Raw genomic sequence first — 17,493 nt, 5'->3', positions numbered from 1 at the left:
GTCCACAGTTCCACGACCAGGACGAAAACCACACTGTTCCTCCTGAATCCGAGGTTCGACTACCCGGCGTAGCTTCCTCTCCAGTACACCTGAATAGACCTTACCGGGAAGGCTGAGGAGTGTGATCCCACGATAGTTAGAACACACCCTCCGGTTCCCCTTCTTAAAGAGAGGAACCACCACCCCGGTCTGCCAATCCAGAGGTACCGCCCCCGATGTCCACGCGATGCTGCAGAGTCTTGTCAACCAAGACAGCCCCACAGCATCTAGAGCCTTAAGGAACTCCGGGCGGATCTCATCCACCCCCGGGGCCTTGCCACCAAGGAGCTTTTTAACTACCTCAGCAACCTCAGCCCCAGAAATAGGAGAGCCCACCACAGATTCCCCAGGCACTGCTTCCTTATGTGTTGGTGGGATTGAGGAGGTCTTCGAAGTATTCCCTCCACCGATCCACAACATCGGCAGTCGAGGTCAGCAGAACACCATCCTCACCGTACACGGTGTTGATAGTGCACTGCTTCCCCTTCCTGAGGCGGCGGATGGTGGTCCAGAATCGCTTCGAAGCCGTCCGGAAGTCGTTTTCCATGGCTTCCCCGAACTCCTCCCATTTGATTCTGAAAATTAAAATTACATAAACTCAATGAATAATATTTTTCGGACTATAAGGCAGACTTAAAATTAGAGATGTCCGATAATGGCTTTTTTGTCGATATCCAATATTCCGATAATGTCCAACTCTTAATTACTGATCCGATATCAACCGATACCGTTATATACAGTTGTGGAATTAATACATTATTATGCCTAATTTTGTTGTGATGCCCCGCTGGATGCATTAAACAATGTAACAAGGTTTTCCAAAATAAATCAACTCAAGTTATGGAAAAAAATGCCAACATGGCACTGCCATATTTATTATTGAAGTCACAAAGTGCATTATTTTTTTTTAACATGCCTCAAAACAGCAGCTTGGAATTTGGGACATGCTCTCCCTGAGAGAGCAGGAGGAGGTTGAGGTGGGCGGGGTTGGGGTTGGGGGAGCGGGGTTGAGGGGGCGGGGGGGTTGCGGGGGGTGTATATAGTAGCGTCCCGGAAGAGTTAGTGCTGCAAGGGGTTCTGGGTATTTGTTCTGTTGTGTTTATGTTGTGTTACGGTGCGGATGTTCTCCCGAAATGTGTTTGTCATTCTTGTTTGGTGTGGGTTCACAGTGTGGCACATATGTGTAACAGTGTTAAAGTTGTTTATACGGTCACCCTCAGTGTGACCTGTATGCCTTGCATTTACTTGTGTGTGTGTGAATAGTCGTAGATATTATGTGATTGGGCCGGCACGCAAAGGCAGTGCCTTTAAGGATCATTGCCGCTCCGTACATCTCCCTACGTCCGTGTACACAGCGGTGTTTTAAAAAGTCATAAATGTTAGTTTTTGAAACCGATACCGATAATTTCCGATATCACATTTTGAAACCTTTATCGGCCGATAATATCGGCAGTCCGATATTATCGGACATCTCTACTTAAATCCTTTCATTTTCTCAAAAATCGATAGTGCGCCTTATAACCCGGTGCGCCTAATGTACGGAATGATTGTGGTTCTGCTTACCGACCTCCAAGCTATTTTATTTGGTACATGGTGTAATGATAAGTGTGACCAGTAGATGGCAGCCACACATAAGAGATATGTGTGGATTGCAAGATGAAGCCAGTAAACAACACCAAAACATTGATGTTTCATTAAAACAGTCGAACATTACACACGGTGTCAAAATGTTTTAGTACGACTGTGGTAAGCTATAAAGCCGCACCACTTGATGGATTGTCGGCGCATTACAGCTACCGTAGTTAGGCGTACTGTGCTTCAACATACAGTTATTATTATAGCATGTGTATCAGGGCCAAACAATTTTACTTATTAGTAGACATACCGGTATTAGCTGGCGTTTGTTTCGCAATATTTTTCAAAACCAACTTTTCTTACTTTCTGGTACCTACTGATGTGTATTTGGGATCTGCATAAATCCCGGAAATTTGCGCGCATCCGCAATTGTAGTCCGTGCTGACGCCGTAGTCGATAAGCTTCTTCTTTTTCTCTATCTTCTTGTAGAGTGTCCGCCCGGAGATCGGTAGGTCGTGAGTCATACCAAAGACTATAAAAATGGGACCCATTACCTCCCTGCCTGGCACTCAGCATCAAGGGTTGGAATTGGGGTTGAATCACCAAAAATGATTCCCGGGCGCGGCCACCGTTGCTGCCCAGTGCTCCCCTCGTACTTTAACTTTAACTTTAACTTTATGGGGCGTTCATCCTCCGCTGTTGCCATTTCTAATATAAAGTACCATAAAGTTCTAACATATATCTGTCAGTAGACTCGCTATTGAAGTGCTAAAAACTACCGGTGTAGTGAGTTTACATAATTCACCCACAGAACTTTAGTTATTAGAGACTTCCTGTCGGAGGGTTTTTCACGGGACACATTTCCGGCGTTGTTGCACTAGTGAGCCACAGGTGAGGAGATGCTGCTCCGTTATTGATTTAAGTAAAGTTTGAATGTCATTCACAGTTAGCTCCATCTTTTGACACTTTTTCCACACCCGTCCTTGCACGCTACACAAAGATGACGGGGAGAAGACGCTGTCAAAGTTAAGCCACGTAGAAAGGACAGCCCACAAAATGGCGCAACCTGAAGCGACTGTCAGAAAGCGCCTTGAAGATGGTCTGTAAAACATAATCTATGCAACATTTTGACCAAAAAAACACCATTACATGTTATGTAGACCAGTGGTCCCCAACCTTTTTGTCACTGCGGACCAGTCAACGCTAGTAAGTTTGTCCCACGGACCGGGGGCCTTAAAAAAATACAATCATGTGTGCTTATGGACTGTATCCCTGCAGACTGTATTGATCTATATTGATATATAATGTAGGAACCAGAAATATTAATAACAGAAATAAACAACCCTTTTGTGCAAATGAGTGTGAATGAGGGAGGGGGGTTGTTTGGGTTGGTGCACTAATTGTAAGTGTATCTTGTATTTTTTATATTGATTTAATTAAAAAAAATTCAAATAAAATAATAATAATAATAATTATAATTTTTTTTTGTATAATTATTTCTTGTGCGGCCCGGTACCGATCGATCCACGGACCGGTACCGGGCCGCGGCCCGGTGGTTGGGGACCACTGATGTAGACCACAAGGGTTTTAAATGAAAAAAGCATAATTTGACCCCTTTAATGCGCCTTATAATCTTTTGTGTGAAAATAGACCTGAATAAACCGGCAGTGCGACTTATCCTTATGGTACGAAAAATACGGTACATTAAAAGTGATGAGCAAAATAAAAATTAATTTAAAAAATGTGTGCTATTTCTTTTCTTATCAAAATTAGGAAGTCAGGGTGAATGGCTACAATGAGCACGTTTTGCAGTGCCGAGCGTTTCAAAGCGGGGTTTGAAGCATGTTACTGATATTGATAAAGCATGTTCCTCGGGGTCACACGTGCCCACACTACACTACCCCCTCCACCGGCATCACACTTGCCCCACTATTTGAGAAGGATTGATGTTTGGTGACATAGTTATAGATGATGTGATTTAGATAATTGGCCATTTCACCATTTTGGTTTATTGAATGCTCTGCAGCAATGCAAGAGTTTGGAGGCTTTTTTAAAATGGAATTCTGATATCACATAATGGTAGTTATGTTTCCTATTTTTCAGCTGTGGGAATCCAAATGAAACTAGACTTTTTTCAGAGAAAATTTTGGACAGCCAGCAGACAGGTATGCACACACACACACACACACACACACACACACACACACACACACACACACACACACACACACACACACACACACACACACACACACACACACACACACACACACACACACACACACACACACATACTGTATACCTAAGGTACACAATAATTTTCGCCACAAACCATGAATCCTGCCGGTGTGCTTAAACCTTTAGCAGATTATTTCCAATTTACAGTTTAGTTAAAATGATCATGTGCCTAATTCATGTCTGTAATAAGCATAAACTATTTGAGAATCACAGCAGGTTTATAAACAACATCTGCTGGAATCATTCCATTGGAAACATTATCAGTGCAGTTTGTGTATTATAGTAATTTCAGGAGGCCCGGTGGCAGTGGTTCAAAATGTTATTTCGAAACACAAATAATAGTGATGAAAACAGTTTGTACAGTATTTAGACAAATCAACGTAAGAGTTTGGAAAAGGTCATATAGAAGAAAGTATGTTGGTTTCCATTTTAGTACGCCAGACTTTGGTTGTGAATGTTTACTAATGTGTTTTTCATTTTCTTTTAAGGCTTTCATGTTTAAAGGCTCATTAATCTGTCTGTTAAGCACTGTACATTTAAATCTCTGAGTTTACAAGGTAATGAAGGTTAGCCCCTGGTAGAGAACTTTATATTCTTAGTTAAACATGTGTAACATTGCATAGACTGTAAATGTACTTCTTCTTTTCCAGTGTGCTGCCCTTGATGGAAAGTGCTCCATAAGTTGTGATGATGAGGTCAGTTGGCTTTTTTTTTGTGATATTATTTTTTTTCTGCTCAAATTTTAATTCATTTTTTTTCTTTTTTTCAATAGCACATTAATTGTTACCTCATTGACAACAACGGATTCATTCTGGTGGCAGAAGACTATACTCTGGTTAGTCATGCATGTATTACATGTATTTATTTATTACCTAGATATAGTGCACATAGTTTTTCTTTAGCTTTTAGAAGACTTGCTCCTGGTGGTGTAACTGTATGGCCTCCATTCTGAAGATGCCTAAGTGATTTTTATTTTTTTATTTTTTTCCCATAGGATGACATTTTCATACAGCATGATTATAAAACATTATTACCTTAAAGTATGATTCACATTCAGAATTTTCCATCCTTCTATATATGGTAGTTAGAGTTGCAGACAACTTCATTACTGCTAAATAGCAGTTTTCAGTAATGTCACAGAAGATGCAGGATTTGCTTTAACATTTAAGTGGTGAAACTTCCAATAAGAGGACAGCTAAAGTGCTGTAGTCTGAGGATCATGTCATATTTAATTTGAATTTTTTTTTTAAATGGTCCTCAGTAGTCACATACAAATTTGTGTGAATTATGCAAAATTATTTAAATTTGGTCCCCATGAACCATATTAACTATTTTTCCCCAGGGTCCCCACTAAGAATGATCAGCACATTACTTCATCAATTTAAAGACGTGTATGAGCTAACTGGGCAGTGGCCATTTTACCCCAAAATGTATGTACTTGCCAAACTTATAATGTATGCCTCCACAACCTGTAGAAAGGGTGGTCCCCACAAGTGATGATCAAAAACTTGGTCCCCATTCCAAAAGATAACCCGTATGTGTGTGTGTGTGTGTGTGTGTGTGTGTGTGTGTGTGTGTGTGTGTGTGTGTGTGTGTGTGTGTGTGTGTGTGTGTGTGTGTGTGTGTGTGTGTGTGTGTGTGTGTCAACATATTTGCATGGCCTGTCAGAAATAAAAAAATGTTAGACATATTGTCTATTTAGCAACATCGTTTTATAATTTTATAGCTGCATGCTAGGTTACTTAAAGGCGCTGTTTGAAACTTCCTCAGAGTAAATGTTTTTGCTTTGACTTATGTTACTATCAGTGGTTTAACAGAACACATTTGTGTGTATTTTTAATGATTACAAAGTTAATAAAAGAAATAAAGGATTGGTGTTCACGGCGGTCACTTATGTCAACACGTACGCGCAGGGAGTGCGTGCACATATACAAAAGCAGTCCAAGAAAAGCAATGAACAACATGCAGTTATGTTGTTGTTACGATATAATTTACATCCAATGACCGCTCACCCTAATTGCTATTATTAGCTAAGAACACCTAAAGCTAATGCGCGTGCATGTGATACGTACATGCATAATTACGTCATTACATACCAGAAGCTGTAGGAGGGTGGGATATATTGTGTAAAATACATTGGAAAGTTAGCGCCCTCTAGGCATCTGTGTAAATATTGCAAACAGCCCCTTTAATAGAGCGATTAAATATGTGTCAATGGCCGTGTCTCTCTTTGTCCACAAAAACTGAGAATCGTAGGATTATTATTGTTACTGATTGTCACTTTGTTGAATGTTTATTACTACCTCGTGGTAGTAGTATCACGCACACATGAGTGTGTGTTGCACTCATAAAGAGCTTTGTTTACAACAAATTGAATTGATGCGTTTTGGTGTGACTGCTGGCAATTTCTTTTTTATGTTGTTAATTGTTTCATTTGTAATATATATTATTAACATACATCCTATTTTAAAAAAACTTTCTTAAAATGTGAATTTGTAACCCTATTATTTGGTCTCCCACCAACTTTGACGGCTGTGGGTTAAAGGCAGGTCACAGTTGCGTTGTTTAGAGGATAGTTTTGTTGTCTTCCTTGCTAGAAGTACTTCCACTTCGTTTCACACACACAGCACAGCAACACTCCACACGTCTCACGCTCTCTTTTTTTTTTTTTCCCTTTATCCTCCTGCCCCATCCGTTCCCTATTTGGGCACACGGAAACAACCGGTAGGAACCAAAATGTGGGGCCATATAAAATAAATTACAAAATACTACAAATGTGTCACTTGAAAATAATGGTAGTGTGACCCAATATTATGTAAATAGAATTCCTGCCTAACATAAATTATGTTCCATACATAAATAAGAATAACATACCAAATCAAGTGTTACACATACAGTAAGTGCAGCCTCTCCTCCATGAGCACACCTCATGCCCTGAAAAAAAAGTGGGTTCTGTTGTAGATGCACTTTGGACTGTGTTTAAAATGCCCATAAAAAGTGGTCGATGTCTTCTGCATGTTTGAAAACATAGCAAATGCCACTGGTAGGAGCATGATTAAATGAATGTGCAGGAAAATGATTGTCTCTGGGGTGATGCCCCGTACAGTACACGTGAAAATCCTCATTTAATAAGGCGATCTACCACTTTTGAATTGTACACGCAGTGTTAGTAGATCACGCGCAACACGCCCACCAATAGTACAAGCTTTTTTATAGATCACACACATTGTTTAGCGCAGACCTGGGCATTCTGCGGCCCGCGGGCCACATCCGGCCCTTTGTGCGTCCCAGTCCGGCCCGCGTGAGGCCAATCATAAATTACAAAATAAATTTAAAAAAGTATCTATGTCGAGTGTGCAATACAACGGTGCTGCTTTTGTTTTGAAAAGCGTTGTTTGTATTACTTCCGTGTGGACGTATGCGCGTGCGTGATTGTGAGTGAATGTGAACAGCTGCAATCACAAATTACAAAATAAAGTTGAAAAAACATCTATGTCGTGCACGCAATACAACTTTGCTGCTTTTATTTTGAAAAGTGTTATTTATGTGCTTATGTCCGAGTGTAACCTGTGAGTGAAGGTGCACAGCGACAAGTGATGCACGGTTTACACCCGAGACACTAAAAAGAGAAAAGTTGATGACAAATGGCGTGTTTTCAACAAGACATGGTCTGCCAAGCAACGTTCCCTCTAAGGTGCGCGCCTGCGCAATTGCGCACTGCTCAAGCGTCCTCTGCGCACAGCAAATATATGCCGCGCACCAAATCAAATCCCATCTGAATTCTAAACAAAATAAACACATTTATTCTGTGTAATTTTGCAATGCAACTCTGAGTGACAGTGACAACTAGCGGCCCTAACGGTGTTCGTCAATACCGTTCAATTGAACACCGTTCAATTATTGTAATGTCTATCGAGATGCTTCGAGGCCAGGAATTATATCGATCACTTTATTGAGCAAAACTGTTTATATTCGGCCATAACCACACCAAAAACATGAGTAAAACACTTCTATCTCGAAAAACTAGTCATTTTCTGCCGTACAAACCAGGCCAAAACCAACTTGTCATCTGTCACCAACACGCATACCACTAAACCACTGGTGCGTTTATGGCCACACAAAAAGTCGGACAACTCAAACACCACACAAAGTTACACTATGACTCCTCAGTCATACGTGTGCTTATTCTACTGTCATTTATTATTAATGTTAATTTCTTTATATTAATCATGGAATGCTGTTACTTGAGAAAGTTACAGGAATGCACACTTCATCCTATGCTTACATTTCATTGTGCAACATGAGGATGTTTAATGGGAACTAAATGTGATCTCTGAAAGGGGTACAAATTATTTCCAAAGCAGTGCTTTTGGTATAAAGTTAAGTTAGGTTAAATGAAAGTATTATTATTATTATTGATTATTATTATTATTATTATTATTATTATTATTATTATTATTATTATTATTTATCTTACGATATATATAAAAAATAATATTGAGCAAAATTTAATTGAAATATTGTCGATGTGGCCCTACAGCTATGCTCGGGTTGCTCATGCGGCCCCCGGTAAAAATTAATTGCCCACCCCTGGTTTAGCGTGTATTATTAGGATCTTAGTAAATCTACTCCTAAATATTTAATATCATAGTATTGAGTAATAATTGCCCCAAAGTTTTACAAACTAAACCTTCATTCACAGTAGATGAAAAAAATGTTGCCACGTTTTTAGCACACTGTTTATGGGGAATTATCAAGATTCATGAAATAGTCATCATATGTTCTCAAATCAAATAAAATGGTGAAAAAGCGTATATACATTGAAATATGTACATTGCAAATGTAATATGTTGAGAAATGACCATGTTTTTTTAGAAATATTTTTAATAATAAGGAAATAATCTCAGTATTAATTTTAACCAATAATTAATTTTGCAGTATGTTCAACGTACAGATGTGACTTTTAACTGCTGGGCCGGGACCAAAAAGGGGGTCATGGACCTCTCTGGAAAGCCATCTTCTCCCATTGTTTATATAAGTATAAATTATCTATTATTTAGTTTTACTGATTTTTTATACATGACATTATTGAGTTTCTCTTCTGCTCTAAACTACACTTTGCACATGTGAAGTGAAGTGAAGTGAATTACATTTATATAGCGCTTTTTCTCAAGTGACTCAAAGCGCTTTACATAGTGAAACCCAATATCTAAGTTACATTCAAACCAGTGTGGGTGGCACTGGGAGCAGGTGGGTAAAGTGTCTTGCCCAAGGACACAACGGCAGTGACTAGGATGGCGGAAGCGGGGATCGAACCTGCAACCCTCAAGTTGCTGGCACGGCCGCTCTACCAACCGAGCTATACCGCCACACATATCATTTTCTACTATTGTTTGAAATGATTGCATGAGTTTTTGAATACCGTACTATGAATTAAGACAAACACAATTGCTTAGTGAACTGCGACTTAATAACCATGAGGAAATATGGGTGCCAAGATGAGGTGAGTTTAGAACCTCAGCTGTACAGTAATACTGTATCAACGTACCAATTCTGCCCCCAAGTGGATAACTCAAAAATTAGTACGTCAAGAAGGATTGTGGCATGTGTCAATCTTTCAGAGAGTCTAGTGTTCAGTTTTAATTTCACTGACATAAGTCTTTTCATTCGTTCTCAGACGGGGAATTTTTTTGGTGAAGCCGAGGGAGCTGTAATGAGTAAACTTCTGCAGATGGGCTCTTTTAAAAGGTGAGTAATCTGTTTTTGTGTGCGTATTTACCTGTGTGTGTGTGTGTGTGTGTGTGTGTGTGTGTGTGTGTGTGTGTGTGTGTGTGTGTGTGTGTGTGTGTGTGTGTGTGTGTGTGTGTGTGTGTGTGTGTGTGTGTGTGTGTGTGTGTGCGCGTGCATATTAAAAAACCTACATTCATAAAATCAGTCTCACAGACAGGCCAGGCCGCATGCAGAATGAGAGCATGTCTCCAATGGCGCTGACAGCTCGGCCAATCATGTTGAGCTATTAAGTGTCGAACTCCGACCCCTTGCTCAGCATTTCTCATTTCGGGGATTACCGCAAATCTTTTCGTGAAATGAAGGAGAAACTTGAAATCACAGACGCATACAAAGTTTTTTGTAGAGTTGGTGTTCTGTCTCTCTGTCCGGTAAGTAAAACGCAGAGAAGCATGATCATACATGCAGAAACTTTTTCACTTGTATGATCAATTTGTGGATTCTCAATCCGCAGTTCTAATAACTGGTTCCACACAGATGATTACTACCGCATTTTCAATACTTCAGCCTGGCCGCACCTTTTTCAGCCCTTACAGCGTCTCGCTTAATAAAATCATTGGGTGACAATTTGGGTTCATCCAAATCTGATAGAGATACATCTGGAGAGCTCACAGCTCAAGTCCTCTTGGATTCAAAAAGACCCATAAGAGCTTTCAGAGAATCTTTAGGGTTGAATGATGAAGATTTGTTTGAAATTGAGCATGACGTAGTGCGTGAATAACGCTGCTTGTGTCCGTCAAGCATTAGGATGATGACTTACAGAGCTTATGTTGTTGATCTTAACGAATGAAACCAATACATTCCAACTACATCACAATCTGTGCAGGATTGAATAATTCATGTGCTAATGTGAACAGTTTTGATCCTGATTAATCCTCAGTGTGAGATCAACACAAAAGCTGCCAAAGCCAGAATCAACTAAGGTTGTCTTGTTTTGAAGTGGACATTAATGAACACAATGTAAACAATTGGATGTACTGTCACTTGCATGAATAATGGCATGCACAATGTATTAATAAGACATATTATTAGTTACATTAGTGCAGGTTAGTTGCTGAAACAATACTGGGACCTGGTTTAGAGCTAATTGGTTGTTTGTTGTGTGTTGCAGCTGTGCCACCAAGATTGTGGCTAAATTTTAACACGGCCGGAGGCTGTGGATGCACAGGGGCCCACTATGACACGTGCATAGACACATTCACACAGAAATCTCTATTAAAGATGAAAAACAAGTGTTTAACCTCTGAGCCTGTGTTTGCACTAGGGTTGTACGATATACCAGTACTAGTATATACAGTCGGGGTCAAAAGTTTACTCGCTTTCAGGACGCTTCGCAGTGAGGTGAGGTGTCCATAACACTCCTCAATATAGCCCAATAAAGTTCAACAATACAGTTCTCAAAATAATTTCAAGATGTATTAACACCTCTCTTATTTAATAAACACGTGTATTGAATTCCTGATTTCCTGTCAGGTGTATCTGAGAGTAAATAATAGATTGGTTTGAAAAGGTTAAGGTAGATTAAGTATACACTGTAAGTCAGTTTGTTTCGATAACCCCAGCCCATGCAGACCTCCCACCCTGGATGTTCTACCAAGCCCTTAGTTCCATCAAAGTCTTTATCGACTGTACTATACTGTACACCTCCCCTCACTTTGGGGGACGTCTCAGGAGGTTTTTAGCTTTCCACTTTTTTGACGGTGCCCTTTTTCGACATATTCATTCTGCATTATGTCCAAACGTAAAGCCGTAATGGTAGAGAGGAGATTTCCTACCCTCTTACCGACAAGAGCCCCCAAAGACCTGCAGCCACTTAATGATTGTAAATACAAGTGATCCAAAACCTGTATGGCTTTTGGGGGGATATCATAAATACTGTACATTTGGAAAATGTTCTTGTCTGTTATCAGGGTGACACTGTATGACTACCAGGCGCTTTGCTGGGTGTTTTCGGAGAGTAGTGGCAGTGGACACACACTGTTGGATGTGAGTATTGCACTGCTACATCCTCTTTTGTCAGAACAAAATTGACACACTCTTGGCTGCATCAAAATGTATATGTACATTGTGTTTGTGGTAAAATGTATCTTCCTTTTTTAGCCTTACTTTGCCTTCCTCTCAGCTGTGAAGTGGATCCTTACGGAGCTTGTCATGTAAGACTTGAGTGGATGTCTGGTTGCAATAGCAGGACTCGTCATTTGTTTATAAAGGATCCAATCGGCTTTGATTGTTTTTTTTTTGTGCCATCTGTATATTTGTTTGTGAGTGTCCACTCACGCATGTTGACGTGAACTCTTAATGGCTGCCTGATGTTTCCTGACTACGATGCCACTGCGGCTGCAGAATGTGCCCGGGTGCTCTGTGGTCACCATAGTCTCGTCAGTGTGAACATTGTGACCGGCTTCATTTGCATGTTAATTGAAATATTAACTCATTTAATTCCATCAATGTTACACTTTTTGTTCAATATTAGCATTTAATTTTCAGTCCAGAATATAATAACATAGATGTCAAGAATGTGTATTAAATTACCTAGTAACGTTATATCAATGTTCTTTTTTATATCATAGATTCTTGGTTGAGTTCAACCTGTATGGCTGGTGGCAGTCTGACCTTACTGCAAAAGGTAAGAACACACAGCACACACTCACAAATTATGTGAGCATATATTCTGGTTTACTTTATTTTCTTTGGATATGTTTTGTGTCATCATTAAAATGTAAGCAAGCTTATTTTAGTTTTTATTTTTAAACCCACATTTTTTAAGACATTATTTTACTACAATTATGTAGTGTGTTTGCCACCAATGGATGCTTAATTACCTAGGAAGTATATCGTATTTCTTAAATGTATATAAATGATTAGCTCTGTAATATAATATTAAACAAGTATTTGCCTTAAGTACTGACATTTTTTATTTTTTTTATATTTATTTATTTATTTGATAGGGAAATCATAATACAGGTACTGAGAAAACAGAAACTTTTTTGTCCCCCCTCCAAAAAAAAATAAAAATTAATTAATTAAAAAGTATATATATTACAAACAAATAATAGAAGTAAAATATTCGACCCTCCGTCCTACATTTCAGTCACAACGGGTAGCAATGTACTGCCTTCCTCTTCACCACAAACAGATAGAAAATCACACTAACTGACTAAAAGGGAAAAAAAGTTACAACAAAAATAAAAATCACAAACATACAGAGAAGTGTCACTGAATAAAAACATCAACAACAAAGTTGAGGTAAGTGGAAAGGTTCATTGTAAACAGTGAGTGTCACATTTATCCTATAGTGTCTTTAATGTAGCTATGTAACTAATTATGCAGCCCCAGGTCAAGTCAAATTGTTTTGGTGTACCCCTCAGATTATAATTGATAATTAATTGAAATAATGTAATCAGTTTATAAATTCTGTCCTTCAATGATCAGGTTGTGTATTATATACTGAATACAAGATGATTTTTTTTTCTTTCAAGTAAACCTACAATAACCATTTGTTTTCATTTTGAAAGACCTGTTTTGCAGACCAACATGTAAATTAAGCCATAAACTGTCTGAGCAAAGTCGATGAAAACAATACCAGTGTTTGACATCATGATTCAATTGTAATGTATAAAATTGAATAAAAGAAACATTAATCCAAAAACCAAAAGCTAAAGCTTGCCCAAACATGAGCTTATCCGAAGTGACCTCAGCAATGGTGTGTATCCGTCAGCATGCCCATGTATTTTTAGTGGTATTCCCAAAAAATGTGAGCTGCAGGACCATGCATAAAATTAGTATTAGTAAGCAATATCCACGTTGGGTTAGTAAACGGATGTTTTTGTTTTTCTTCTCTGTCCTCATTTTCTTCCATGCACACATTTGATTAAATGAATTCAAGGTTTGGAACATTATGATGCCTGATATATGGTGGTGTGGTGAATACTGAACGCCTGTCTGGAATTAAAGCTGGTCTCACTATCATATTGCAGTATTCATTTGAGCCAAAACTAATATGTTGTGTTTGGTTGAGAAAGAGAGGGGAGAGAATGACAGAACCACAAAATGAAAGTCAATGCTTTCCACACATCCGCTTATCATGAATGAAGGGAAGCTGAGCTCTGTTGCTCTCCAAGCAGTCGGGACAATTTCACAGCTGGCTGGCCTCAGGTCTTAGTGGCACTCTCTCTATCTTTTTACAATGCAAACATGGGCCTGTGACACCCAGCTGACATGGACCAAATTATCCGCCTGTAAGCCAGTCTACACCGCCTACCAAATGTAACTAATCCCATACGTTAATGCATGTATGAACTCGTGCACACATTACTGGCCAGTAATTAAACGATTCCATTTAAATTGCAGAAATAATTCACCTTCTCTTGAAGGCTTGCTTGGGAAAAAAAATGTTACTGCTTGTGAAAGGAAGCCACTTATCTTTAAATGTTTATTTTTAACATGCAAAGTCGGATTAGCCATCGCTTTGATAACACTGCTAGAAACATTGACCCGGATAGAACATTTCAAGCCAATCTTTCACACTGTTGTTTAGTTTTCCAGCCTCTGGGTGGCAGGAGTGTTCAACATAAGCTTAGGTTCACCTCTTAAACATCCTCAGCAGCACTGCTTGACAAATGCTGTTTTCTCTCAAGTGTGTGTATTTACAAGGATGTGGTGTGTCTGTTTGCTTGCATTTTGTTTGCATAACTATTTTGGCACTTTAGGTTCCAGGAAACCCTCAACTAACCCCTTGTCCATTTCTCACATACTCATCCTTTTTCCTTTCATCGTATTCCCCTATTTCTTCAGCTCAGAGAATGGGCCGAAGCATGCAGGTACCATGTGACACAGAGTACCCGGCTTTCATCTCGGAGAGAACCATCAAAGAAAACACAGGAAACGTTGACTGTGGCGACTGCATCAAGTATGAGATACACACACATAGGCCCTGTTTACACACAACACCAAATCAGATTTTTGTGGCTATAAAATGACACAGATCCGGTAATTTTTGCCAGTCTAAACACTATAAAATTATATATATATGTATATATATAAAACCTGCGAAACAGGCTTGTAGGGATGAAATAGCCTCACAAGAGCAGGGAAACCTGGGATTTTCCCCTGAAGAGCAGGGGAACCTGCGAAACAGGATATATATATATATATATATATATATATATATATATATATATATATATATATATATATATATATATATATATATATATATATATATATATATATATATATATATAGATAGATATATATATATATACACGTTTGTATATATATATATATATATATATATATATATATATATATATATATATATATATATATATATATATATATATATATATATATATATATTATAGTCAAGGTTTCTGTGGTTTATCCAATATACAGTGCTCAATACCAGGGTAGAGCGGAATATACGTTAGGTAAGGAAAAAACACAGAGGCTATTTCATCCCTACAAGCCTGTTTCGCAGGTTTCCCTGCTTTTCAGGAGAAAATCCCAGGTTTCCCTGCTCTTCAGGGGATTCCCCCTGAAGAGCAGGGAAACCTGGGATTTTCATATATATAACATATATATATATATATATATATATATATATATATATATATATATATATATATATATATATATATATATATATATATATATATATATATATATACACAGTACGTATGAAGGACCAGAAATTATGTGTTCGTTGTGGCATATTTGCTAACATGTTACATACATTGCTTAAGTTGTTCACGTAAGTGAGTTGAAAAATAAAGCTAACGTAGATTCACACTGTCTGTTCCTCTTATATTTAACAGCCATAGAAATATTAGAACCTTTACAAATATATTACACTATATATAATCCATAGATACATTTTATTACTTTAAAGTATTTTCATGAAAAAAAACTAATTTTTTGGTGTGTAAACTTATGTAGTAGTAGCAACTTCCTTGTTCATTTACGAAATCCGGTCAACCTTCTTTGTTTTCACTTTAACGAACTGCGCATGCAAGTGACGTCGAGACCACAATGTCATGTTTTTTCTTAAGCCTGATAAAGATCACATTTTACTTGTAATTTAAACAGTCAGCTGGAAAAAATTTGATATAAAAAAAAAATCCAATTTGGTCCACTTTGGGCTGCCGTGTAAAAGTAGTCATACACATGGATGTGTGTATATATTCATGATACAGGATCAAGACCAGAAAATACAAGATCTACTGTACATGGTTGCCACTGAAAGCTCATTAGGCAAGCTCTCACCTCTTCCGAAAATAACTTACGTACAATTCATATCGGTCATTTTTCTGGTAATACATGCTGGCAGTTAGCTATGTGAGGCATTTTAAGACGAAACAGTGAGGTGGTAAAAAAGGCTTCCTTTTAAAAATGGGAAAATTGAGTGTGGTCCCCGTTAACAATTTGCGTTTTTCTGTCAGGCAATTGTGGGGTGTTCTCCGGAACCTTGCGATTGGGCCTTCATTGCTCCCAGCTGTGGAATGGCCAGAGAGAAGTGTGTGTGTGTGTGTGTGTGTGTGTGTGTGTGTGTGTGTGTGTGTGTGTGTGTGTGTGTGTGTGTGTGTGTGTGTGTGTGTGTGTGTGTGTGTGTGTGTGTGTGTGTGTGTGTGTGTGTGTGTGTGTGTGTGTGTGTGTGTGTGTGTGTGTGTGTGTGTGTGTGTGACATCACTTTACACAATTTATCTGCAGGATTGCCAAACATGAAAAATACTCAGTTTTAATTGAGGCTGTCAGAGATGTTTTGATTCAATAACAATAGTTTGTTTAAGTATGTATTTATTCTTAGTGTGGTATGTGTAGGTTATCATTATTATGTTACTGTTAAGGCAAAAAAAACCTGACAGATTAGCCAAACACACAAGTATTCACATCAAAGCCAACAACACAACGATAGGGGAAATAACCAAAAAATAATACATTAAATTCTATATAGGTTGAATTTGAATGATTTGGCGAAAAGCTGACTGGATCTTTTTTGATATTTCAGTAACATGTTATTCAGTCTTAGCTATATGTACTGTATGTACAGTACACTGCCTGGCTGAAATAAAGGTCACAACCTGGATATTATCAAGCAAACCGGTATGAGCCTTCCATTGGATAATGACTTCATGTGTGATTATGGGGCAGTAAAGCTCGGTTGGTAGAGCGGCCGTGCCAGCAACTTGAGGGTTGCAGGTTCGATCCCCGCTTCCGCCATCCTAGTCACTGCTGTTGTGTCCTTGGGCAAGACACTTTACCCACCTGCTCCCAGTGCCACCCACTCTGGTTTAAATGTAACTTAAATATTGGGTTTCACTATGTAAAGCGCTTTGAGTCACTAGAGAAAAGCGCTATATAAATATAATTCACTTCACTAATTCACTTATGCTTCAGCTGGCAACAAGTTATATAACCCTAAATGATGCAGCAAGTAGCTTCGACCAAAGATCAAGATCAAGAAGCGTCTGGCATCAAGCATGAGAAAATATCTCAGGAGATTGCTGAAATACTAAAATTGTGTTAAGAACTGTCCAACGCATTATTCAGAAGTAAAAGGACAGTAGTGGGAACTTTACGCAGTGGTCCGGATGTCCTCTTATCAACAGCGTTAGGAAAAACGGCGTCTCACAGTAACGGTGTTACTCACGCCATTACTTTGACTAGTAAGGAGTAATCTAATGAACTACTTTTACGTACGCGTACGTTACAACAGCGTTACCGATGTGTTTGATGTAACGTGGCACAATATTTTTGATAAGGCTGTTGTATGTCAACAAGAAGCACAGCAAGCAAGTTCAATGCAGGAAGTAACTTTTTACAAATGAAAGCAACAACCAGCATCACAGTTTCTAA

At 38.7% G+C, this 17,493-nt stretch overlaps 1 protein-coding gene across 8 annotated transcripts in view; it reads left to right on the top strand.

Annotated features, from left to right (window-relative positions):
* Positions 1–17,493, top strand: part of cacna2d3a (calcium channel, voltage-dependent, alpha 2/delta subunit 3a) — a 343,144-nt gene that overhangs the window by 315,403 nt on the left and 10,248 nt on the right. For 7 of the 8 annotated variants that reach the window (XR_009826794.1, XM_062053832.1, XM_062053836.1 and 4 more), the window contains 8 exons: positions 3,718–3,779; positions 4,503–4,547; positions 4,625–4,687; positions 9,530–9,600; positions 11,550–11,625; positions 11,740–11,792; positions 12,210–12,265; positions 14,434–14,548. Coding sequence is in view for 7 of the 8 variants with exons in the window: in XM_062053832.1 (XP_061909816.1) it covers positions 3,718–3,779; positions 4,503–4,547; positions 4,625–4,687; positions 9,530–9,600; positions 11,550–11,625; positions 11,740–11,792; positions 12,210–12,265; positions 14,434–14,548 (541 nt within the window). In the remaining variant the exon portion in view is untranslated. Of the gene's footprint in view, positions 1–3,717; positions 3,780–4,502; positions 4,548–4,624; positions 4,688–9,529; positions 9,601–11,549; positions 11,626–11,739; positions 11,793–12,209; positions 12,266–14,433; positions 14,549–17,493 lie in introns of those variants that run through there. The other variant, XM_062053837.1, reaches the window with a different exon arrangement.

This window comes from Entelurus aequoreus, linkage group LG07 (genome assembly GCF_033978785.1).
Source record: "Entelurus aequoreus isolate RoL-2023_Sb linkage group LG07, RoL_Eaeq_v1.1, whole genome shotgun sequence".
NCBI lineage: Eukaryota > Metazoa > Chordata > Actinopteri > Syngnathiformes > Syngnathidae > Entelurus > Entelurus aequoreus.
This window is presented reverse-complemented; position numbering and strand designations above follow the sequence as displayed.